Raw genomic sequence first — 25,641 nt, 5'->3', positions numbered from 1 at the left:
TGTCCCCCAGAATGCCAGACTTCAGTTGTTCCATGGCATGTGCCACTTTACTCTGCGCTAGTTCACATGCAGACTCGAACCTCAAATGCCTCACCATGTACCACACCAAATGCATTAATTCCATCTGGATTCTTTTGCAATTTGGGCAAAAAAACTATATCCACTACATGTCCCACTGCTAGCCCAACTCATTAACCACCCAGGTTCTTCAGTCAAACACACTACAGACAAACCAACCAAGCCATTCACACATGGCCTTGTAACAGCCCTCTCACCAGAGGGCAAAAAACAGGAGACTACACCTCTGCAACTAACTTACATATCAAAGCACTGTCCAGTGCATCCTAGTACCTTGGCCACATGAGGTCTCTTTCCTGGACACAAACGCCTCGTTGCTCTGACACAAAACACCTAGAAACTCACCCAGAGGCAGGGTTCACAGTATTTCCACTCTACATTCATCAAGAAAAGAGCAACGCAATCTTACTACTACTAACCTACTAAAGAAACCCACCCCTTCTTTTTCAGATCACCCAGCGCGCCTGGGGACCATGCAAATGGCAGCAGTGTGTAGTAAGAATCCTAACAACATAATATATTCTTGGTATACAGAATAATGGTTTTCAATGAATTTGAAATAGTAACCATAAAATATGACCAAAAATAAAGTGGGTTAAATTAACATCTATAACTTGCAGACCTACCAAACATGAACATTGTACTAGCAATTGCTCTATGACAAAAAATACTTTGGCATTATTAATTGGTTCTAATTCCAATATATTTCTTGCATTTACTTCAAATTTGTAGATGTAAATTCATCCAAACCTTTTGATAAATAAGGAACAGAATATGCTTCATTGTGTGCCATGAAGGAGTCTTTGAACAGTCGTTTTTTGGATGCAGTTATATTCCTTAATCATTTTTTCCTCTCATTGGTTTGGCCGAACATTTGCCACTTGTGTTGGCCGATGGGATTTCAATATTTGATTCTTTCCCAAGGGTGATGTATCCATTGTGGACCACCTTCTACTAATAGGCTATCTTCAAACACTTGCAAAATCAATACTCCATTCGAATATAGTTGGGATTGCTTTTTAAGGCACAAAAAGCTTATGCTTTGTTTTCTTTGGGTCCACATTATAGTCTTCAGGTTAAATCTTAGTTAAGGTCAGTGTATAGAATGTGTAATTAGCCACGTGTCACAACAAAATAAAATGGTGACTACAGTCCTCCAACAAATATTCCTAGTAAGTTCTACATAACGGAGGTAATAACCTAACATTTTTCATGTGGCGTTATGTACCCGTTCCATGGGCAACACCGGGGGGTAATGGCCACACGCGTCCTGTTGTAGGAAGGAAAATCCTTTACCAACATGGCCACCAAGGAAAGGGAAGCCGGGCTCCATACAGAGCCCCTCTTCCCTTTCCATGGCAGCCGTGGGAAGCTGAGAGGAAGCTGCGGCGGCAAGGGCGGCTGCAGCCAAAATAATATAAGTGGGTGTGTGGGGGTTCATAAAGAAGAATAAAACAGGATGGAGGGTGGGGGAGAGATGGTGGTGGGGAGAGCCGGCCGTCAGGCGGCTTGGAATGCAGGCTTGTACCGGCGGTTCAAGCCCGCATTCCTAGCCACCTTATTGCCTGGCTTACCCACCCAGGGTGCTAATGATGCATAACCAATTATTGCTCCCTCTACTCTGCCATGTCTACTATGCACACGTTCCTTGTATGAACTACACATTCAAAATACTTACCAGTTGCTTTTGTTACAAAATGTAGTGAATAAATGTATGAAGTCCATCTATCGTCATTACTGGTTCACAGAGTGCCAGTATAGGAGCAGTACATTAGTAGTTTTCTTAGCATATGGTACGCTGAGTGGAAAAGGTGTGTTTAAATAAACATGTTTCCATTTATGAAGTATTTTATTGTATGAGATTGGCCCATTTTGTAAGACTTCTGAACAAAGATTTTGACTTTTTAGCCAACAACTATGCACTTCATTGTGGCCTGCAGCAACATAGCTGGGGATCCATTTTAATGTTCTCATACGCTACCCCGGAAAAGTCCTTCTCTAGAGTGGACTTTTTTAATTATATTCTTTACAATTGGCCAATATCTTCATGAGCATTACATTCCTGCAATTTGTAGCCACGTTATGTTATGTGATGCTAAAGGCTCTTATACTGCGCACTGTTGCTACATGCGTGGTCTCTTGGCACTCTGGCAGATCTGTAATGCAAGGGGGATGGCGGGTATGTTAGTAGGACTGAGCGGGGAAAAAGAGCAAGAGAGCTGTGATGTGCTGTGGCAGCTTCTGTTCGGATACACCGGTCACTGAGCATAGGTGTGTTTTTCAGTTGGTGGCTGCCATGTGGTGTTGGGAGAGATTATGTGAAGTTTGTTTCGTTGTTGTGGTGTTGTGACCAAACATGCAGTGTGTGGTACTTTAGGGATATTGTTGTATTTAGTTCAGAGTTTGAGAGGTGTATGCAGAAGGGTGAGTACATTTCCTACCCCCGCTGTTCTGACTAATTGCGATACGTATCTCTTCCCCTGTTGTTCATTCTAGAGTGTAGTAATTACCACCACTGTGAGTTCCTCGAGGAGTAAAGTGCCCCGTGGTCAGTCCGTGGGCTGCCTGGTTTCTGCCTCCAGTCGTATTCTTTTACGTGTGATGAGGTTCACACCCTCAGTGATCCGATTAAGTGGGACACATCCCCCTCCCGTTTCCACCTTTGGCCCTCTATCAGAATGCATACACTTCAGGTCTGAAACCACGCTTCCCATTCAGACGCCTCTCTTCTCTCCTGCCTTCTACTTCGGTCCGGTGTACTCCTCATTCCTTTTCTGTTGTGTTCCATTCTTGGCCATATCAGAAGTTAACTACTTTCCTTAGTAGTTAGCACACAAAGAAAATTCTGTTTACATTGTACACTACGTAATTGGTTGATGTTATTCATATGATTACTAATATTAGTTCCAGAAAACTATTTGTCCATCTGCTTTGGACAATATTTACCTTCACATTGTTTCTTCCTCTGCAGAGTCCACCTGATCATGGTCACTGAAAATCTCACTGTGTGCTCTTAAATGTCTATTAAGGGATGTTTTCCAACTGAACCTTTTGTCACATTCAGTACACTGGTACGGCCTCTCCCCAGTGTGTGTTTTCTCGTGACATACAAGAGTACAACTCTGACTGAAGCTTTTGCCACATTTGGCACAAAGATAAGGTTTCTCACCAGTATGTGTTCTATTATGCACAGAAAGTGTTCTTTTATCACTAAAGCTTTTTTCACAATGAGTACATTGGTAGGGTTTATAGCCTGTATGTGTTCTCATGTGACACGTAAGATGCCCATTTGTAATGAAGCATTTTTGACATTCCCTACATTGAAAAGGCCTGAGCCCTGAATGAGATCTCTCGTGGCTAGTGAGGTGTCCCTTCTGAGTGAAGCACTTTAAGCACTCTGAACACTGGTAAGGTCGTGCTCCTTTATGTGTTTTCTGGTGACAAATGAGAAGTGAATTGGTAGTGAAGGATTTTGTACATTCGGTACATGGAAAGGGCCTATCCCCTGTATGTGTTCTCTGGTGACTAATGAGTTTATTTTTCTGACTGAAGCCTTTCTCACAAAAAGTACACTTAAATGGCTTCTCTCCTCTGTGGGTTTTGCTATGCTCTATAAGGGCATGTTTATCACTAAATATTCTTTCACATTTAGTACATGGATGCGGTCTGTCTTTTGCATGTGTCCTCTGATGGCAAATAAGAATTCCCCTCTTCGTGAAAGATTTTTGACATTCAGTACAGTGAAAGGGCTTGACCCCAGTGTGTGTTCTTTGGTGATAAATAAGTCCGATCTTCAGTATGAACCTTTTTTCACATTCTGTACACTGAAAGGGCCTCTCTCCAGTATGTGTCCTCTGATGGATAAGCAGATTTCTCTTCCCAGTGAACTGCTTTTCACATTCTTTACACTGATAAAGTTTGTCTCCTGTGTGTATTGTCTTATGTATCAGCAGAGCTCGCTTCTCGCTAAAGCTTTTGTCACAATAAAAACATTGATGTGGTGTGTGTTCTGCATGTCTTCTCTGATGACTAACAAGGTTTCCTTTCAAAGTAAAGCGCTTCTGACATTCTGTACACTGATAAGGCTTCTCCCCTGTATGTATTCTCAAGTGAAATATGAGACCAATCTTCTGTGTGAAGCTTTTTTCACATTGTGGACATGTAAATGGTTTTGGCTTTGTGTTTGTAGGAAGGTTTACTTTTCCTTCACTGCTCTGACATTCATTATCTTTAATTGGACTTCTGTTTTGGGGACTTTTCTGAAATAAGCTGGAGTGTGCTGGACCAGTGATACTGTTTTTACTTTGAGTAGTTTGCTCTTCTGATTTACTCTGTCTGCTTTCTGAGCTCTCTTTGCTTTTGAACTTTAATCCATTCTTGGAGCTCTTGGTCACCTTCACTTTGTTTCTTAGCGATGTTTTGATTTGCGTATTACCAATATATCCTGCTGAGTTTGCATCTTCAATTGTCCTTCTCCTGGTCCTGCAACCTGTCGAAAAATATGTTATACTATAAGCAGGAGGTCAACAAATATCAATTTTACATACAGCCTCAGCTTTTATAAGAAACAATAGTTAACAAAACCTAAATAATTCATGTTTTAATTGACATGAAGCCTCTGCAGATCATTCTAATAACAGGAGAGTAAGCAGTGCAACCGCAACCCTGTTAGGATCCATATGAGTGGAGTTCGATTACTTTTTACATTATAAAAAGAAATAGTTTAATTAATTCAACACATTCCCAAAATGCATTGTTGAAGAAATAAATAACATTTCTACAAGAGAAGAAGTCAAATTATGAGAAGCCTACAGGCTAAGTTAATAAAACACAACAAAATGCTACTTCGCAACCACACAGGGCATTATTTAGGTATGCACTATTTTAGTCAATATTGTGATGAAGAGGAGTAGCATTAACTGATGATTCTGAAAATCAAAACTGCAAGGTTTACAAATATTGGCTATTTCTGAAAGATCATGTGGTTAATTTCAAAGGCATAAACTTCTCTTTGAAGGAAGGAAATTGCTGATAGCAAGAAAGTAATTATATTAAGACAAATAATCCTAAAAGCCACGTTTGAAACAATTTTGCTTTTTGTACCGTAGCAAATAGAATTGGAAAGTGGTTTTAAGGCACACTTGGGCTCATTGGAAGTATGGTGGTGTGGTAAAAAAAAGTGGTACTAATGGACTTAACATCAATTTTACCACACTTCTATAGTACGAGTTTGTCAATATTGCTCAGGATATATACATTTGGCTGTAGGTATTTCCTCCACATTAGCGACAAAAACTGCAAGATGTACTACAGCAGAAATCGCACCCATAGCAATTCATCCAAAATCCTCTGGGAGTTTTATGGACTCTGAAAATGGGGATTAGCACACTAAACCTGCCACTTGCAATTGGGTTGGTTTTGCCCTATTAGAAGTTGTTCTACATGATTTTGACGGTAATTCGTACACCCTCTGGAATTACTGTCAAACTCGTAATGAAGCCCACTGAGCGTTAACATGCAAATACAACAAAAATCCATTAACATGTGTTCATGGTTCATTAGAAAGATGGCTGGCTTACAGATGCAAGCCTAGCCAGTGACAGGGTTTGTAGCTATTTGAAGAACTATTGCTAAGAGCTATTGGAAGATCATTTGATGCTCTCAGATGTGGGTTGAAAGTGTTCAAGATCTTTGGTTCCTTAACTTGGAGTCTTGCAATCGTCTTTTGTGAATTTGCTGGAAAAGCACATTTTTCTAGCTTACAGCTGTGCAAGCCTACCTCACACGCAGACTTCACAGGTCCTGACAAATAAGTCACAATAACTGTGTCTATTGGAAAACCAATGTTGGCTCCACATAACAAGGCATTTAGGGCAAAGGGCAGCACCCACGTTGTTCTCAGAGTGACCACGGTCACAAGGTGATGCAATTGAAGTAAACTGTCTGAAACAAACAACTCTGTTAATATAAGAACAGTGAACATTGAAAGGAATTCATAGTGAACTGGTGGAGGGAGGGTTACGAGAGAATGGATTTTGTTTTAGACTAACACATGCTGTGCACCCATTGTCTGGATAGGAGATGGTTTATCCACAGAACCTCAGATGTATTTTAACTTCTCCCCCTTTAGTTTGGCCCTTGGAACAAGGACTATACTTCATCCAGTCAAAACTTAACGGTCTTCAAGTAGAGTTGACAAACAGGCAGAAAATGAAAGGATAAATACAACTTACACACTTGGAATCAGAAGAGCACACAGCAAAATCAGCAACACTGAAAGTTAACCAATAGGATATTTGCAGTGCTTTCACTACAACCATATAAAGAATGGACATGGGAATATGTCCAAATGTACATTCTTTATTCAGGTTTTAACGTGACGGTACAAACAAACTTGTTAATAACAGCTGGTAGTCACAAGTAAGACACGTGTGTAGTGCCATTGTTGCTGATAGCCACACATTGTTTGTATTCAAATTCTACCTTGTATCTCATGCACATTTTGTTACACTTGTTTAGTTTTAGTAAAGCTGCTTGGAAAAATGTAATGAACTCAACTTTGGGCTCAGAGGGTAATCATTGAGGGAGTTGCACAATAATGATCAACATAAATAAACGATAGTTGGCTAAACCGTTTTCTGACATTTTCAGCGGTTCTTTGTAATCTTGAAGAACATTCTCCTGACAAAACTTGGATTAAAAAAACAGACAATTTCCCTGCTTTGAAAGGAAATGTTGGGTATGACTGTTTTATTTGGGAGAAAGCCACTTTAAATTGCTTTCATATGTGCATGCATTAGATTTTTTTGACCTTCCCCCATTTTTTTGGCATTGCTTGTTTTGCTTTCTTTGTCTTTTTTTTCTTACATCCAATTTCAGTGGGCTCACGCTGGTTCAGTTATGTTTACTAGAGTGCAGCTGTCACTGATCAAACTATGTATTAAAGGTGAAGTATATCGATCGATCAGAATTTTTTTTCCAATGCATTTTACCTTCGATTTTCTGACATTTAGACATGCAAACCTCGGTTTATAGTCAAAATGTCGAAAAAACAAAAAAGTCGAAAACAATAATGTTGGAAAAAAAAATGTCAAATGTATTTTTTTTTTTTTAATGGGGAGGTTCCCCTCCCCCCCGTTTATTTTTTATAGCTAAACCCAACAAAACATAAAAATAAAAAAAAACACATTTTTTTTCAACATTTTTGTTTTCGACTTTTTGCAGTTGACATTATGACTGCACACCGCGAACCTCACAGGTCATGAAGCCCCATTTTATGATAATCTCATACGTTGATCAATTGCCCTAAGTTCAAGTGCTCTGGCAGCAGTAAATCATAAATCATAACTCAAGCTGACATCAGTAAATGCCTACGCCCCTTGTCACAGCGCCAGTGCATGCCTCATTCATCCTCTGTGGGCCATCAATTGACGTGTCTCCATGGAATTTCCAATACACCTTTTTCCTCAATAAGTATCAACAAACCCTTTCTGATGAGACAACATTCGAGTTTCTGCTGCCTTTGTGTCCATCTATTTCCTCACAAGCATCCACAACTCCTTTTTGCTCTGTTCAGCTAACAGCTATGACAAATAGAACCGAATAATAATGTACTTACACTAGTTTAAAGGACTTTACTCCATAAAGGCTTTCACTTTAAATAATGATAAGATAATTGACACATTTCTTTGCTAAACCAGATTAAATTTGTATGTTTACATCTGCTTGTTTTTTCATGGTCCTGCGATAACTTTCCAACTTTGGGCCTATTTCTGTTTTCGTTCCACCCAGTGTTTTTATAACACGCCTGTTTCCTCTCGTCATAATTTTCTTATATATGCCATTTTAAAATAAAACATCAAAGCATTATTTTATCCAAATCACAAAATATCTTTTTTGGCCCCACAGTTGATTTTCTAATTCTTCAATCCTCAATAATTATGGAATCAATTCAACCATAACTTTACAAGCCTGACTATACTGAAGAGGAAATGCCTGAGAGAGAAAGTTACCGAAGAAATGGTGAATCTATGTGAAAGTCGTGATGATCGATAGCAGGATCCTGATCCTCGTTGCATTGAAGACGTTTCCACTTGGTGTATGTGCCATCGATGTGAGGTAATGGCAACTTTGGTGGAGAACAGTTGTTGGCTAGAAAACTTTGGCTGCTTGTCCTACATAGCAGAAGAAGAACCTCCACCATTATGCGTGACCCAGCTGCAAGACCTTTCAGGGCAGCCTGCCATACAAGATCAGAGAATGCTGATGGTGCAGATGCACAAACCTATAGCAACTGTTTGCCCTCGAGCTCCTAGTAATGAGTAAGTATTGTGTCCATACATTGTATCAGTGCCAACCTTGCTCTTTAGACTTTTATGTTGTTCGTCTAGACCATTCTAATATCATGGCTTCATTCACGATATATATTTTGATATATTGGAAAATGTATTGTTTTTTGTTCATGGCAAAGAATTCCATCTTCTAGTTTGAGAGTCAACAGTAACATGTTTGTCAATTACAAGCCATGAACAAATCATCGTCCTATCTTTTTCCCCCAAAAGCTTGTATACCTAATTACATTTCTAGAGTATGCTTGATGACATGTGGCTGTTTGGAACATGATGTGTGGCTATATGGAATGTGTGTGTTTGAGTGGGATCTGGAATGAGAATGCAGAGGTGAGCTGAGTGACTGTTGAGGGAGACGATGTGAGAGGAGGACGCTCTGCTGGTGGTCTGTATTACTGAGACTTGAATAAACTCAGATGTCTCACCTACAACTCGCCACCTACGAGTTGCAGGTGAGACATCTGAGTTTCTGTGATGGGATCGTAGTTGGAAGTCTTGTGGATGGTGAGGGATGTATTGCATTGAAATTGAGAATATGTTATGAGAGGTGACAGACTCATAACCTCCAGTGGTGCGGAGAATTGCTGGCGAGGGTCTGACTTAGAAGTTGAGCGAGTTGTGAGAAATTGCGTTTCCTGCATATTTAGAGAAAAACATTTGGTATCTAGGGAGAGTCCCATGACCTTGGTCTATGTACCCCAAATGGCATGGGAAAAGGTTGCTATGGATATTGTAGGACCTATTTGATATATTGTCGAAGTGGGTAGAGGTGAAAATCATTAGGAACACCACCACCAAGGATCTAATAGAATGTATGGAACAAGTAATTAAGTTGGAAGTATACCTGTGTGTTGTGATCACTGACAGTGGTGTTCAGTTTAAGTCTAAAGAGATGTGCCAGTATTTAGAAAAGAATGGGGTTAACACACATTTTTACGGCCATTTATCATCCCCAAGCCAACAGAGTTTCTGGAAGGTTTAACAAAGTGATAAAAGATTGTATAAAGTAGGTTTGGGCACATGGAGAAGATTGGGATTCCTCTATGTCCTCCACAGGAGAGCCAGATGTAACTAACAGTGATACTGATCCACCAGCTAATCGCCTACATTTTTTAGAGGAAATGCGGCTCCTGTGCAAAGATGGAAAAGCTCACAATTCGGGGCAGGGCCCGCGGAAGAGGTCCTGCAATAGGTTGTAGAAGAGGCTCGAGCGGGTCGAATACAAAACCTGCCGGTGAAGGCCTGGGGAACGCATTGGAACAAACAAGGATGCAAGGGACAGAGAGAACAATACGCTTTGCAGGTCACGGGAAGAATTAGCCCCCATACCATCCATGCAAATTATCAATTTGTCCAATCATGTCCTCATTCAAGAACAATCAGATTTCTTAAGCTTAGGCCTCCATTTTTGTCCATCTGTGAGTTTTAATTATACCCAAGCAAGGTTGGACTATGATCAATTTATGAGAAAACGAAGCCTTAAGAAATGATTTTCATTGACTCCACCAGATACAGCAAGATCATCGGCACAGATTGGAAAAACAGATTTAATCATTGATGATTTAACATCTTGTATGTATTGACTGATTTGGCATCTATTCCCTGTAATGAATCTGATTTGAATCTATTGGATTACGGCATAAATACAGAATGGTGAAACGCCACCAAGTTGTGATTAAAGTCCACATTTAATCCACCAATAAACAGTGGCTGTCTTGAGGCTTTTCAAGATTTGGTGATAATGGATCTGTAGAGACTGCGACACAAAAAACCCTATGAAATATAACCTCACCGCCAATCAAAGACAAATACAGACTCAGCTGCAAAATCTTTCTGAAGGGGTCATTAAGCCTTCAGATAAAGGGTCAATTGTAGTACTTCTGAATCATTTGGACTGCATAGCTAAAGCACTTGCATAGCACAGTTCTGGTAGTAACGGTTACGTCTTTGCCACAGACTTTAGAAGAATTTGGCTAGGTGAAAAGTTTGACGAATGTTTAGGGAAGGACAAGCCTCCGAAGTTGAGCAAAGTTCTACGAACTTTAGCGATGGGCGAATAGATTTTTGGACCGCGTTTGCACAGTATCTTGTTAGTGAAGAAGAGCTGTAGCTGAGACAGTTGTTCCTGGCAGTTCGAACAGATGTCACAGTTCCAGAGCTTCTGTCATGGGGACAAGAAGGAGGACGTCAGGAGGTTCCTGCATTGCCCTGGGATGAGGCCAAAAGCTTAGCAAGACGGCGCTTTAAGGTGTAAGGTGTCGATTGGAGTTTCAGGCAATTCGGACCTGCAACAGGGCTTCACCGGTCGCCCAGGAGTTGCAGCAGTCCTCTTCCTTCAGCTCGTCTTCGGTTCTTTCGTTCCAGTGGTCGGCTCTGCTTTCCAAATCCCAGAGACCTGCTTTTAAACAGTTTTCCCCCATTCATTCCAGCCTGGCAGTCACTAACACAGCAGGGTGGCTGTCCTTGCCGGACAGTAAGCGAGCCAATCACGCCAGAGTGCGTTCAGGTCTCCTAGGAGACTAAGCACAGGGAGTTTCGGGCACCTCCCTCACATCCTGTCCACCCCAGACACTCAGGCGCCAGAGGAGGGCTTCAGCACTCAAGCCCGCCAAAGGCCAATGAACAAAGGGACCAAACCTGGTTTGGCGTGCAGAGACAAACACAAGAAGGACTTTTCCTAAAAGAAATTGCGAAAAAAGATGACCAGAGTCTGTTTTTACAGATAGGTCTTGGGCGCCATATTGAAAAACATGGCTGACCCGATTTTTAGCTACCGTTGTTAACGGTCAAGAAAAATCACAGTAGTTGATCTAAACCACTGCCACCAGCCATTTATAGTAGGAAAAGGTAACATTTTACTGTTACATGAGTGCATTGACTCAGGGGAAGCTATGCAACCCCTCTAGCACTCTATAGGAAGATACAGTGTTTTTAGGTCAGTAAATTTAAAAAGACTAGTAAAGCCAATTTAACTTTACATGATCTGGGAGATGGTAGTCAGTCCCAGAGAAGGTATTTAAACCTTGGGAAGTCTGAAAGACATCCCTGTGCCACTGCACTGAAGGTGCTGTGTGAGACACAAAAAAAAGATGATGCCTATGGAGTTGTTTTAAAACTCCATAACCAAAGAACACAAAAGTAAAACACATTGAAAATGAAAAGTTCAAAGCCCCAAAATATAGCAAAAGAACTGGAGGGCTCTAAGGTAGAGGGAATTAAGCACTTGTGTGCGAAATCTCCCTAACACGTACCCCGCTCGAGCCAGCCTAATTGTGTGAAAAGCGCACTCCCATACCCCGGAATACATGTACCCCGCTCGTGTCAGCCTAATCGCGTGAAAAACGCACTCGCGTACCCCGGAATACATGTATCCCGCTCGCGCCAGCATAATCACGTGAAAAGTGCACTCCCGTACCCCAGAATACACATAAACCGCTCGCGCCAGCCTAATCGCGTGATAAGCGCACTCGCGTACCCCTGATTCGCGCACCCGCGTGGTGATGAGCCACATGCACCCCCTGCAGGCAGCCCACACCACACGGGACCCCCCTACACTCATGACCATGCCCCGCAGGCAGCACACACCACAGGGGACTATCCAACACCCCTGACCATGCCCCGCAGACAGCCCACACCACAGGGGACCACCCAACACCCCTGTCCATGCCCCGCAGACAGCCCATCACCACTGACCATGCCCTGCAGGCTGCCCATCACTCCTGACCATGGCCCGCAGGCAGCCCACACCACAGGGGACCACCCATCACCCCTGACCATGCCCCGCAGACAGCCCATCACCACTGACCATGCCCTGCAGGCTGCCCATCACCCCTGTCCATGCCCCGCAGACAGCCCATCACCACTGACCATGCCCTGCAGGCTGCCCATCACCCCTGACCATGGCCTGCAGGTAGCCCAAACCACAAGTGACAACCCTACACTGGTGACCATGCCCCGCAGTCAGCCAACAACACAGGGGACTGCCCAACACACTTAACCATGCTCCGCAGGCAGCCCATCACCCCTGACCATAGGCAGCCCACACCACAGGGGACCACCCAACACCCCTGTCCATGCCCCGCAGGCAGCCCATCACCCCTGACCATGCCCCGCAGCCAGCCTATACCACAGGGGACCACCCAACACCCCTGTCCATGCCCTGCAGACAGCCCATCACCACTGACCATGCCCCGCAGGCTGCCCATCACCCCTGACCATGGCCCGCAGGCAGCCCACACCACAAGTGACCGCCCTACACTTGTGCCATGCCCCGCAGACAGCCAACAACACAGGGGACCACCCAACACACCTAACCATAACCCGCAGGCAGCCCATCATCCCTGACCATGCCCCGCAGGCAGCCCACAACACAGGGGACCACCCAACACACCTGACCATGCCCGCAGGCAGCCCATCACCCCTGACCATGCCCCGCAGGCAGCCCATCACCCCTGACCACACCCCGCAGCCAGCCCACACCACAGGGGACCGCCCAACACCCCTGACCATGCCCCACAGGCAGCTCACACCACAGGGGACCACCCAACATCCCTGACCATGCCCCACAGGCAGCCCATCACCCCTGACCATGCCCCGCAGGCAGCCCACAACACAGGGGACACCCCATCACCCCTGACCATACCCCGCAGGCAGTCCACAACACAAGGGACCACCCAACACTCCTGACCATGCCCTGCAGGCAGCCCATCACCCCTGACCATGCCCTGCAGGCATCCCACAACACGGGACCACCCAACACACCTGACCATGACCTGCAGGCAGCCAATCACCCCTGACCATGCCCCGCAGGCAGCCCATCACCCGTGACCATGCTCTGCAGGCAGCCCACACCACAGGGGACACCCCATCACTTGTGACCATGCTCCGCAGGCAGCCCACACCACAGGGGACACCCTATCACCCGTGACCATGCCCCGCTGGCAGCCCACAACACAGGCGACACCCCATCACCCCTGACCATGCCCCGCAGGCAGCCCACAACACAGGGTCCACCCAAGACACCTGACCATGCCCCGCAGGCAGCCCATCACCCCTGCCCATGCCCCGCAGGCAGCCCACACCATAGGGGGGACTTTTCCACGCGATTTGCCTGGCGCAGGCGGGTACGCTTATTGCAGGGGGTGCGCAAGGAGATTTTCACGCGATTTGGCTGCCTGTGCACGGTAAGCATATTCGCAGGGTTACGGTTGGCCTTTATCACGCGATTTTGAAGGCGCCAGCGGCTTCGCGTATTCAAGGGGGTGCGCGAGTAGATTACCATGTGTTTTGGCTGCCACGAGTGAGGTACGCATATTGAAGGGGTTGCACGGGGTGATTTTCACACGTTGTGGCTGCCGCAAGTGGGGTATGTGTATTCAAGGGGGTGCGCAGGGATATTTTCACACGTTTTGGCTGCCGCGAGCGGGGTACACGTAGTTTTTCACGCAAATTCAGTGTAGGGGGCCTGTAAACTGGTCCAGGGTTAGCGTGGCCCTTTGCGCCATATTGGGGATTTCTATGGCTTTTTCTGGTGCAAGGGGCGTTCTTGGGGGCGTAACTGCCGCTGCTGAATGTTCGCTATGCCACGGCTGCAAATGGCTTGGGAAATACATGAATATGTGGTGCGCCTGAATGCTGTTTGGCGTACACGGCTGGCGTGCGCTACATCTGCGCCAGATTCTTTGAATTGGCCCATAATGTCTTGTTGGATGTATTCAACTGTTTCCATTGAATTAAGAAATTTAATGGGCCTCATTATGACTCCGGCAGTAGCCGTGCCGGTAAAAACGGCATGGCTGCCGCCGGAGTCTTTTTTTTTCCGGCGCCCGGCAATGGGGTCTTACCGGGGCATTAAAGCCCGGTGGTCTGGCTAATTCCCCGAAAAATACATTGCCGGAAAAAATTACTCCCCATTCCCATTTGAGTCCGCATGGACTCAATGGGAATGGGGAGGACGGTAGCACCGGCACCAATGATGAATGGTGCCGGTGCTACTGTCAAGGTCTGCAAGCAGGTGCTGTTCCACCCGGCAGGTCAGACCTGGCAGACGGGAAGGCACCGCTTGCAGAACTCGGAGTATGCCGGTCCGGTAACAACGGTGCCGGTAGCTACCGGCACCGTTGTTACCGGACTGGCATACTCCAACGGGCACCATTGTTACGGACCAGCATACTTCTAATGAGGCCCATGACTTTGTAAATTCCAGACTATGAGTATTTATAGAAAAGTGTACGTTGTTTGCTTCTTTTTGTGTGTTCATCTTCTGGGTTTTGCGTTAGGTAACGTGAAGACGTAGTTGATGACAGTGTTTGTTTGGCTATGCTGTGCACCAACGTCATGAGACGAGGCGCAGCATATCAGTTTGACTTGTCGATGCCAGCTTGAGGGGTGGGTGTTATGTTTTATGGCCGCATTGGAACTTGATCAACGTATAAGGTCATCACAAGATGCCGGTTTACGACCCATGAGGTTCACATGTCTAAATGGCAGAAAACCGAAGGTAAGATGCTTTGGAAAACAAATTTGGAAAGATGGATATATGCTCAAAAATACATGCCCTATCCATTGCGTCAATACAATTTCTGAGAGAACTTCCCCTCTGTCAATCTTGGGTACATTTGCTTTTCCTGTCCGCTTATAAAATCTTCTAATTTCTCTCAACAGAAAAAGCTCATTTATTTATCTATCTTATTTATGAAGCACTGGGACGAGAGCCCGTAGGCATGATAGCATTAAACAAGTCGAAACAACATAAAACAGGCTCTGGGTCGAAGAAGAAGGGTCAGTGGTTACGGGGTGAGAAAGAATCAATGGAATAAAGCAGTTTTCAATCCATACTTGAAACCCGCAAAAGATGAACATGCTCTTAGGTCTGGTGGTAGGGAGTTCCAACAACTCAGAGCGGCGTAAGGAAAAGATCCATCGGCCACTCACGATAATTTAGCTCTTGGCATTTGCAAGAGACCAGAATTATTAGATCTGAACGTTCTCCGGTTGGGAAGCAAAGAGAGTCTGCTTGATAAGTAGCCAGTAATTGTAATTGGTTATTTATAACGTGCTTAATGCCCAGAGGATTCTAAGCGTGGACCTGGGAATCAAACTTGTTTTGCTCTGTGTCGTCTTGCTTCCAAGACGAGCACCTTGCCCCTGAGCTATCCTCCCGAGACGAGGACTTTTGCCATAAAGGCATTTTAATACACAGTGTCCAAAGAGAGGTTCTACTGTCAATGGGTGGCCAGTGAAAGGCCCTCCTAGCACCTGACACATGGTCAGAGCTGCGCAAGCCCTCCACAATGTGGACTCGGTTGTTTTGAATAATTTGTAAGTAAGTAATTTCGCCCTTACTCATTGCTCATACTCCTACCTTGAAGAAGGCTGGAGCAAAAATCCAGTCTTGCAACAATAATTGTCCATTCGTGAGTAGCGCAGTTAGTAGAATTGAGGATGGGTCTTAGTTGTACGAGCAATTTAAGGTAATATGAAGTACCAGAAACTAGGCTGTTGATGTGTGCCTTCATATTAAGTTCCTGATCTAAAATGACTACCAATGTCTTGACCTTAGGCAAAGTATCAATAGTACAGCCTGAGATCTGAAAGAGCTGATACTCAGCATTAAGCTTACGCAACTGAAGTGCTGTGCCAGCAATCATAAGCTCAGTCTTAGCATTGTTGAGTACTAACCCATTATCCGCCATCCAGATTTGAATAAAATTATAGATGGCATTGATGGTGATGGTGTCTTTGCTGTAATTACCTGACAGTGGAATAAGACACAGTGTATCATTGGTGTAGTTAGCATACACTGCACCTTCTGCATCTAAAATTTCGAAGAGGGGCAGCGTGAAGATGTTAAAGAGTTTTGGAGACACACAGGATCGCTGTGGGACTCCACATGTCACCGAACATTCATCTGCCGTGGCTTCCTCATGAAAGACTTTGGCTTTACGATCTGACATAAAGTTTTGATCCATTTGACTGCATCTGGAGAAAAAGAGGGCAAGTTAAGCAGTCTGGAAAGTAGCATTGAGTGGTCCACCAAGTCAAAAGCAGCTGACAGATCCAAAAGCATCAGGAATGTTGTGCTACCTTTTTCAAAGAAGTGCAAGATGTTTGCCTTAAGATCCAACAACGTGGACTCGCCTAATTGCTTCTGACCTACTATGTTATGTATACCTAAAAAGTCCTGAATCTGAATGTGGGCTACCCTGTCCAGGATTTTTAACAGGAAGGGTGTGTTGGTGATAGGACTATAATTCCCCGACATACTAGGGTGAAGGGATGTTTTTTAAGGAGAGGGGAAATCCAACGCCTGCTTGATGGAGGAGCGAACACATCTTTCCTGGAAGGAGGTGTTCACAAATTTAGTGATCAGCTTTGCTAGCGGATGGCCACAGGATTAACACACCAGTTTGTGTCTTTGATGACAGCAAACGTGACAGGACAGGGATCTTCCAGCTCTCTGAGTATTTTAAAGAGTTCTCTGGAGCTGTCAATTCTTTTGTTATTGGAGGATTTTCTAACATCACAAATGGCGATTTTATGGGCCTCCACAGCAGAGGCATATTTAGCTTTGTCATCCAATGATTCGGTCCGTTTCCACGATTGAAATGCCCTATTTTTGTTGATTTTCAATTTTTTAATGTCAGCCGAAAACTAAACTTTGGTAGTTTGCTTCTTCACCAGCCTGGTTTTCTCTGGGGCAAGACAATTCAATGTATTGGCCATCATATTTTGATAGGCCTCAGCTAGATCGTTGGCAGTGTTATAATTAGCAAGGTTCTCCAAGGTAGCCACAAAGCGACATGGATTTAGGGGAGAACTTTTGTAGATTTCTGTATTTAACCCTGCATTTCTTCCCTTTTGTTCTAATGGGCAATGAGAGACACAGGAGATTGAAATGGATGAAATGAAGGTCTGACCAAGGGCACTGGGTGATCTCAATGTTGTTTATAATGACATTATAAGTTGCCACCATGTCCAGTATTCTACCCTCGATATGGGTTGTTGTTTCAATGTTCTGGCAAAAGCCAAGGTCAGCAAGAGTGGCTATAACAGCAATTGCCAAAGGGTCAGAGATATAATCAAAAACAAGATTGAAGTCTCCTACAAAGATAACTTCAGACAGTGGCCTTACACGCGGTAGAATCCGGTCACTTAGAAGGAAAGTCTAGCATTTTGTTTGGGGGGCGATATATCAGGATAATGTTGGCTGTGGTGTTATAGTCAACAGACATTTTAAAATGTAATAACTCACAGTTCAGTACATCAGCACCCTCTATTTGATGTATTTGGAGAGAGGCTTGATAGATCAATGCACCTCCCCCACCCTTGCCAACAGAACGATCAGCTCGGAGGATGTTATACATTGCGGGAAGGGTTAAAGTAAGTGCTACACCAACAGCTGCATGCAGCCATGTTTCTGTAATGGAAAGGAAGTCGATTTATTGATCAAGAATGTAATCTGCTACTTCAGTGGAGTGTTTGACTAAAGAACAAGTATTTAGCAGCATACATTTGAGGGTTTTGACTGGGTCTTTGGTCAAGTACTGTTGATCATGACTTATTTGCACACCAGGCATATCATGCTCATTATGGATCTCTGAGTTAGAGAAGGCAACAGGGTGACCTATGGTGCTGCTAATATTAGTTAACAAAGAATTGTCAGTATCTTTCTCAAGAGAGCTGTCTAGGGCTACATACAGCAAATTGTCTTGGGTACTGATGACCCTTGGGTGGTCCGGCCCTGTACTACAATCAGGCCCATACATAATATCAAAATGGTTGAAAACATTACTGACGGGTGTAAACTGTTACTCACTATCCAACCTAACCATCATCCTACTGTTATCCTGGATCTTATGGGGCATAATGACAGACCCTGGGCTGGTGTCTGTGCAAGGCAGAAGTGCCATTTTCATGTATTATTTTTCCAAAATAGCAGACTTTTTACTGTTTTCACGCAAAGAGGCTGGACCTGTGAGTGACATTGTGCACACTTGCACAGCTGGATAAGGGGGCAGTCCTAAGAGCTAAACACAGGGAGAAGATTTATCTGAGCAGACAGCCACTCCGCTCTATGCCGCGAACCAGGCAAGAACTGGCCTCTCCAAATGAGCTGGACCAGCATATTGAAGTGTGCAGGCTTTGATGGGTATTGTAGTTCACTAGAACTACTTACTGTAAGTGATTACACAAGAGATATTGAAGCAAACATAAAGTACTATGCCGCCGAGCAGCGTGGTCCTGCACAATATCAATTGCCACAATTAACAAATGGTTGATTTTGAATGTGTTTTAGACTTTCTATAATAAACATTAAAGTGGACATATTGTTTCGTCATCTGACCACTCATTTTTTTATGGCATGATCAGTGTTCGAGCGTACGGGATACCTTTGTGTTAACAATTCTTCCCTTGCGTGACTCAAAGTATTTTGTGTTGTTGCTTCATTGGCTGTTTGTGTAACATCTGAATTTATTCTCCTCGGTTTAAAACTATAGCATAATCTGCACATGATTTTACTGTTAGAATCGACCTCTGCGGTAAACTGCTCACTGTGTTCTAGGGTAAATAGTATTTACCAGAGAAAGTCCATTTGTTGGTTTAAGAAAAAACATCAGTAACCTTTTTGTGCTAACTGTGTTCAAGCAGTTTATAGAAAGATAACCAATTCCCAGTGTCAACTACAGTGTGGTGTTATGCTGTCTAAAGGTGCATTACTAATTGCTTACAGTCTAGCCAGTTGGAACAACCATCTAAATAAAGGTAATCAGATCCTTTATTTACAGTATGTGTGGCTTTTCTATTGTGTGCATGACCATGTATGAGTAAGATCAGAAAACAACTTTTAATCATGTATCATCAGAGCTATAATGTACTGATTTGCATCATTCAATTGTTCTAAAATTGTTTACTCATAATGACTTGTATCTATGGGAACTAAGACTCCACTTCAGGTTTCAAGGAGAATGCATCCATCTAAGTGTTTATATTGGAAGAAGGAAACTGGAGAAGGTCACTGCCCAGAAATGTCCGATGACTTCATGAATAAAGGGTTGTCTGGTTACAGGTGGAACAACGGTTGTATGAGGCAGAGCCACCACGCTGTTGGATGGCTTTGCTCACAAAATACTGTGGGCGTGTCCTAGATTGTCTGGAGCTCGGTAGGTCTTTGGGAAGTATGAAGCTTGGTAGTGTGAGAAAGGATGAACAGAATACACTCAAGTATAGTAGTTAAGAATTGTTTACTAACCTGGTGGGGAGAACTTCTATATGTTCTCTGAGGTCCATATGCAAATACTCAGCTTCCCAGTATTTGCCGCTCTTATATACAGTTTCATGGACATAGCTCCCAGCACCCTTCCTGCCACTGAGTCTCAGGGTAAATAGCACCAAGCTCACTTCTCTTACCAGCAAGTAGATCTTCCCCATTGCTTTAGGGTGTTTGCCAGTCATAGATGTTTTCACCCTCTAGCTAATGGGTCAACCTCCTGGGCATGCAGCGATATTTTTTAACACATGTCTACCAGAAATCACCACTAAAGGTTATCAGATGGGGATGATCATTGGTTCCCTCCTTGTAATGTTCTGTGTTTGTGACACTTCGAAGCCAAAATGAGGATGTTTCTTTTCTAAAATGAAAGACAACACAGAGAATCAGGTTGTGCTTGTAAGCAGTAAACTGGTGATCCACAGCAGTGATCGCCAGAAGGAACTGTGTATGAAGGATCGCTGAGGGCTCTGTTTTCTACACAGCTGGGTTAGGGGCAAACCTCCCTTCGACGTCAACCCTCTATGCTTTTGCTGACATTAAACAAAAGTGAAATCATAGGTGCTCTGGGAAATCCTTGCTATAACATCTTCAGGTAGGTCTTCACTAAACAGGTGGTTATCCCTGGCCCCTAAAGCCCCATCTACACCCTAAAGGAAGGACATTACATGTGACTTTGTAAGATTAGGTCTCTGGGGTATTTATTTCCCTAACAAGGATTAGTAATCTGTACATTGCTATTGTAAATGCAGGTGAGCAGGCGTCTACATGGGCACAGTTTATAATCCACTCAGGAAACAGAGAGCCATGTTGACTTTGCAGGGCCACAGAAAGCACAATAAGCATCAGTATTAAGTGAATATTTCACCCATTTCTTTTTAGGTATTCTGCCTGGAGGTGAGATTGTAGGAGGTGCTCCATGAAGCAAGGAGAATGTGCTTTGGAGGGAGAACCAGTGTGGGTCCCCCAAGGCTCAGACATCAAAGTTGTTGATTGGTCACATTAGAATGTTGCCATTTGAATTTTTGTTCTGAGGGTACTTCATGTGTGCTGACTAGGCCTCAGAAAGCAACAGTGTGCTGTACAAAAAAATGGGTTAGAGGCATTGATTAGAAGGCTATATGGAGTAACAGCCCTTACAACATGGCATTTTAACCAGCACACAGTATAGGGTAGTATGGGATCTGTGGGATGAGCCTTTCTCTACCATTTGCTGATTCTAAGGCCTACACAAGATTTTGACTTGTACTTATCGGCTCCGAGGTACTTTGGCAGTTTACATCATTGCACCAAAGAATGGAAAAGAGAACAGTATGTTCGGCATATTTTCTTACTTAATTAGAAACATTGCTCGTGGGCAAGCAGGGTAGCAGTGATAGCCCCCGTTTTAGGGGAAGGCTGAAACTCATCCTGTATGGTTGCCATTTTGATTTTCTGTAGTTTGCCATCATGAGCTGCTGACATAGGCGAAATTAGATTTATACTATAACTAGCAGTTGGACCCGTGCTTCGCACTGTAATTCCTACTAAAATAAATTAGACAAAAGTTTATTCATATTTTATAGGTTTTACATTGTCTACACCATGGAACTTTCCCACAAAACAAACACACACACACACACACACACACACACACACACACACACACACACACACACACACATCCATGCAATGCAGACCACTCTCCAAAAAAGTTTTTAAAAAAGAAAAAATTAGAAAAGTTATATTTGATACTTTTTATATTTCCTACAGCAAGGTACCTACCCACATGCCAAATTTAAGTTTTGATCTTTTTGTGGAATGTGCAGAAAATGAGGTAATGGGTTGTGAAAATCCAGACATGACTGTTTGTAAAGGCCTGCAGTCGTTTGTTGAAAGAAGAGGAAGAAAGTCTCCTGAACTTGCTGCTGCAGGCTCAAGATTGAGAAACGTTTGTCTTTCAGATATAAATGTTGTAAATAGGATAACTGGTGCATTGCACTTTTGACTATTTCCTTGAGAAGGGGGCTAGTGATAGGAGACATGCATATGTTTGCAGACCCATGTTTCTGTTAGCTGTTTTTGGCCTTTATATTCTGGACTGATAATAAAACGCAGCGCACATTTACTCATTGCTGATTGTGTGTGGAGATCATTATTTTAGAAGAGAGCGTGCCCTTATCTTTATATTCCTTTCAGTTGGAAGACTGCAAAACCTAACCAATGGTGCCTTGTGTCTTGGATGATTACATGGACGACCCATGTTTCTGTGGCAAGCAGGAGGGGCGCTCTCTGACACCCGGTAAGTTTCATATTTGCTACTTTCCGATTGTCTGGGTTGTGTGCACTGTTTTAATTCCAGCTGTGTCTTTACACAACGCACTTACCAGTGTGGAGGGAATTTCCGGTCAAAGAGGAAAAGTATGTTAGCGTTAGGAAACTAGGTCTAGAGAGTAGGTTTCCTGCTGCATATTTTTGTCTCACAAGTCCCCTCCCTTTGTGATTATGGGTAATAATCACCCACACATTTGGTATGTCTGTTATCAGTCTGACACTCATGTGAGGCAGATGGAGGTAAATTATGGTGAAGATTCAGTTAGATTTGTGAAAAAATGGCACAAATACAAAGCTGCTCGAGAGGGGTCCTGAGGCAGGCACGTTCAAGGGGGGATACTTAAACTCTGTTTTATAAGACTCCAGGGACAGAAACTGCACCCAAAAGAATGGTCAGCTTTTGCCCTTTGGACTAAGGAATCAGCAAATAAGGCACAAAAGCTACTGCACAAGCATAGGGAAGAAAAGGTGAAGATGGAGAAGAAATAACATGAAAAGAAACAGAATGACAAAACAGAGCATGCCCTTTACCCTGCCCTGACACTCACTAGTGCCCCACCTAGCACTGATGATATGGATCGCCCTCCAATCTACTACCCATCCACATTGCTCCCACATAACCCACCAACCCTCTTTACTCCATCATAACCAAATTTCCCACGCATTTAAGGGGTAGAGTATTGGATACAATAAAGGAACTAGCAAAGGCTAGAACATATTTAGTCAAAAGTGGTGTCAGACAGGAGAAAGGAAAACATCTGAAGAACTTCTTGTCCAAAGTAGTAGCTACCTCAGAAGATCATTCTAATATAGATGACATCACCATCGCAGCCCCTAAATTAGTAACACAATATTTTATTGGTGCCTTCTCTTTGTGATTAAAGGTGATGCAGTAATTGACTGGAAATGTAAGAATACCTCAGACATAATGCCATCAGTATTACACATGTATAAGTTATATTTAGAACATTTGAAGGCATCAGGAAGTAGACACAGACAACCGAGTAAACCTTGGGTTACAAACCTTTATTAAAATAAAAAGAAGGTTGGAAAAAGGCCTAACTTGCCCTATGCTAAGGTGGAATTTCCCTACTTAACTGAAACTAATAATAGTCTGTCAGAAATTCCAAAGCAAATGTCTGTCTGTGTCCAAAACCTATACTTGCCATCACATCTACTTATATATAATGTGTAGGGATGTCAGCATCAAAAATGAAAAGTGTTCAAATAAAAGTTCAGAGCTTCTTCCAGCTCTTGGTTGAAAAAGGGGTTTTTCCTTCCCCAATATTCAGAATAGCTCACTTTGTCAAAAAGAGGGTTTCTCTTCCCCAAGCTTTCAAGTCTCTCGATGTTATAAAGGTTCTTCCTGATTTCTAAGACATGCTCATATTTCGTAAGACATACTATTGGTCGTACGGCATTGTTTTGGATAACTTGGAGTCTTGCGTGTTCTCCTTTGCCAATACCTGTTAGAAGACTATTACAGTAATCTGTGTTGGATCCTATTATGGCTCTTGCCACCATCTCACAGCTCTTTTGAAAAAAGATATGGGCGAATTTGGGTCAAAGGTCTAGTATAGAAGGATGTAGATGATACACGGCTGTTCACCTGTGCCTTCATAGTCAGATTTTGGTCCAAGAAAACTCCCAAAGTCTTAATCCTCTCCTTTGTAGCAATCTTGCAGTCCAAAATCTGAAAATTCCTAAATTTGGGGCCACATCTTTTTAGTCTGGGGCTAGTGCCAATATCCATAAATTCAGTTTTATCATGGTTTACCACCAGCCCACTATCCTGCATCCAATTCTGTAGGTTTCTTTAACAACTTAGGGGATCACACACTGAGTGTCATCTGCATAGTTAAAACAAATCTTCCTCTCTAGCATCTGAAAAAGTGGAGCTGAACATTTGTTATATAGTGATGTTGACAATCATGCACCCTGCGGCAACCCATAAGGTAATGTAACTGAACTAGCCTCCGCTATGCCACTGCACATCCAGATAGATCTGTGGTCCAGGAATGAACGTATCTAGCTAAAGCGCATGGTCACTGAATTTTTCCACCTACTGCAGTCTCTGTATTAGTAATGGATGTTCGACCAAATGAAATACGGCTGAAAGATCCAATACCATGAGTAACATAGTTTTCAACATATTAGACTTCAAGTCTAAGAGAGCTGATTCTGTTCTGAACCCGGGTCTAAAACAAGACTGCCACTTATTCAGAACACTATATCTATTAAGATGGTCCAAAATGTGCCTGTATGACTTTCTGTCCAATATTTTGAGGAGAAAGAGGGAGCTAGTGATTGGTCTATAGTTTGTCGGTATGCCTGGGTCTAGTCCCGGCTTTTTAAACAATCCAGACCCCCTTTAAATCTTATGGCACATGACCTTCCGTCAGAGAAGTATTGACAATTTTTGTAAGTGTGCCAATCAGAGGCTCAGAACATGCTTTAACCACTGTTGCTGGGAATATTTCACCTTTACATTCTGAAGGTTTGATTTTACTTAGCATAATACTAAATTCTAAAATTAAATGTCGGAATAATCTGCTGACGTGGGGAATATATAATAGCTCCAGACAAAAACACTTCCTTTACGCCCTCAAGATCCCTTACAACTCTAGCAATATGTATGTTCAGTTTAATTTTGTCCAGCTTATGTACCATTGCATCCTGGATTTATCCACTGGCTTCTCTAATTCCTTTAATATTCTGAAGAGCTCTTTAGGGTTGCGTTGAGCTTCTTCTATACCTGGGTCACAGCAAGATATTTTGCCTTAATAACTGCTCCTTTATACACTTTGGCAGCCATACTATAGGGTGTCTTATCAACTTCTGACTGTGAGTGTTTCCAGAGATAGAGGCTTTTCCGTTTGAGTACTCCCGGCACGTCATGCCTCGCCTCCAGGATCTCTGCTCCCTCTGTTGTACGGAGAGGGAGTCTCTCTGACTCCAGGAGGTATGCAGACCAGCTCTGCTACCGTAGACCTTTTGAATGCTCCCGCCACAATCCGCTTATGCAGCAATGACTCTGCAGCTCCTAGGTGCTTCGGGCTCGTGTCTCCTTGGTCTCACCTCCGGCTTCTCCTGCAAGCGTTCCACAGGCGACCTCAATAGCCTCACCTGAGTGGGCCATTCATACCTCCTCTGGGCCCAAGGTGCAGGCAATGTTCCTTTACTGCATAACGTTTTTGGTACTCAGTGTCCCTCTTCCTCGTCCAGTACCAGAGTGGTGTTTGTTTATGTCTGAGTTAATAAAGAGAGGATGCATGATTCTGGGTTGTCTCGTCCCTGTCTCAGTACATGACTGGTGTGTATTGGAGGAATGCTTTCTGGAAAAATAGGGGGAAGATTGGTTATACCCTATAAACGCCTGGGATACATTTGACTCCTTATGAAAGGGAAATGTGCAATAATGCGTCTCACACAAGGGTGCCTCATTCCCCACTCACCAAGGCTCCTCCAACCAGGTGATCATTCCTCACATACCCACCACCAGGGTTAGGATCTGAAAGCGATGACCTTTCCCTGACCACCTGGGAGGAGGATATATCAGGGAAAGAAGTGAGGACGCTCTCAGATTCCTCACAAAAAGAAAAAACAGAACACAGAGAAACACCTTACCCTACA

At 43.5% G+C, this 25,641-nt stretch overlaps 1 protein-coding gene across 4 annotated transcripts in view; it reads right to left on the bottom strand.

The window, feature by feature from the left end:
• Positions 1-25,641, bottom strand: part of LOC138582130 (oocyte zinc finger protein XlCOF6-like) — a 371,424-nt gene that overhangs the window by 69,180 nt on the left and 276,603 nt on the right. For 2 of the 4 annotated variants that reach the window (XM_069653135.1, XM_069653137.1), the window contains one exon: positions 769-4,567. The exons of 1 other annotated variant lie outside the window; for it this stretch is intronic. In XM_069653135.1, the coding sequence (XP_069509236.1) occupies positions 3,027-4,567 (1,541 nt within the window). In that variant the 3' untranslated portion in view covers positions 769-3,026. Of the gene's footprint in view, positions 1-768; positions 4,568-25,641 lie in introns of those variants that run through there. One more of the 4 variants, XM_069653138.1, reaches the window with a different exon arrangement.

The sequence above is a fragment of the Ambystoma mexicanum genome, chromosome 3q, assembly GCF_040938575.1.
Source record: "Ambystoma mexicanum isolate Mex_15411 chromosome 3q, UKY_AmexF1_1, whole genome shotgun sequence".
NCBI lineage: Eukaryota > Metazoa > Chordata > Amphibia > Caudata > Ambystomatidae > Ambystoma > Ambystoma mexicanum.
The sequence above is the reverse complement of the archived record's forward strand: the minus strand, read 5'-3'. Positions and strand labels throughout refer to the sequence as shown.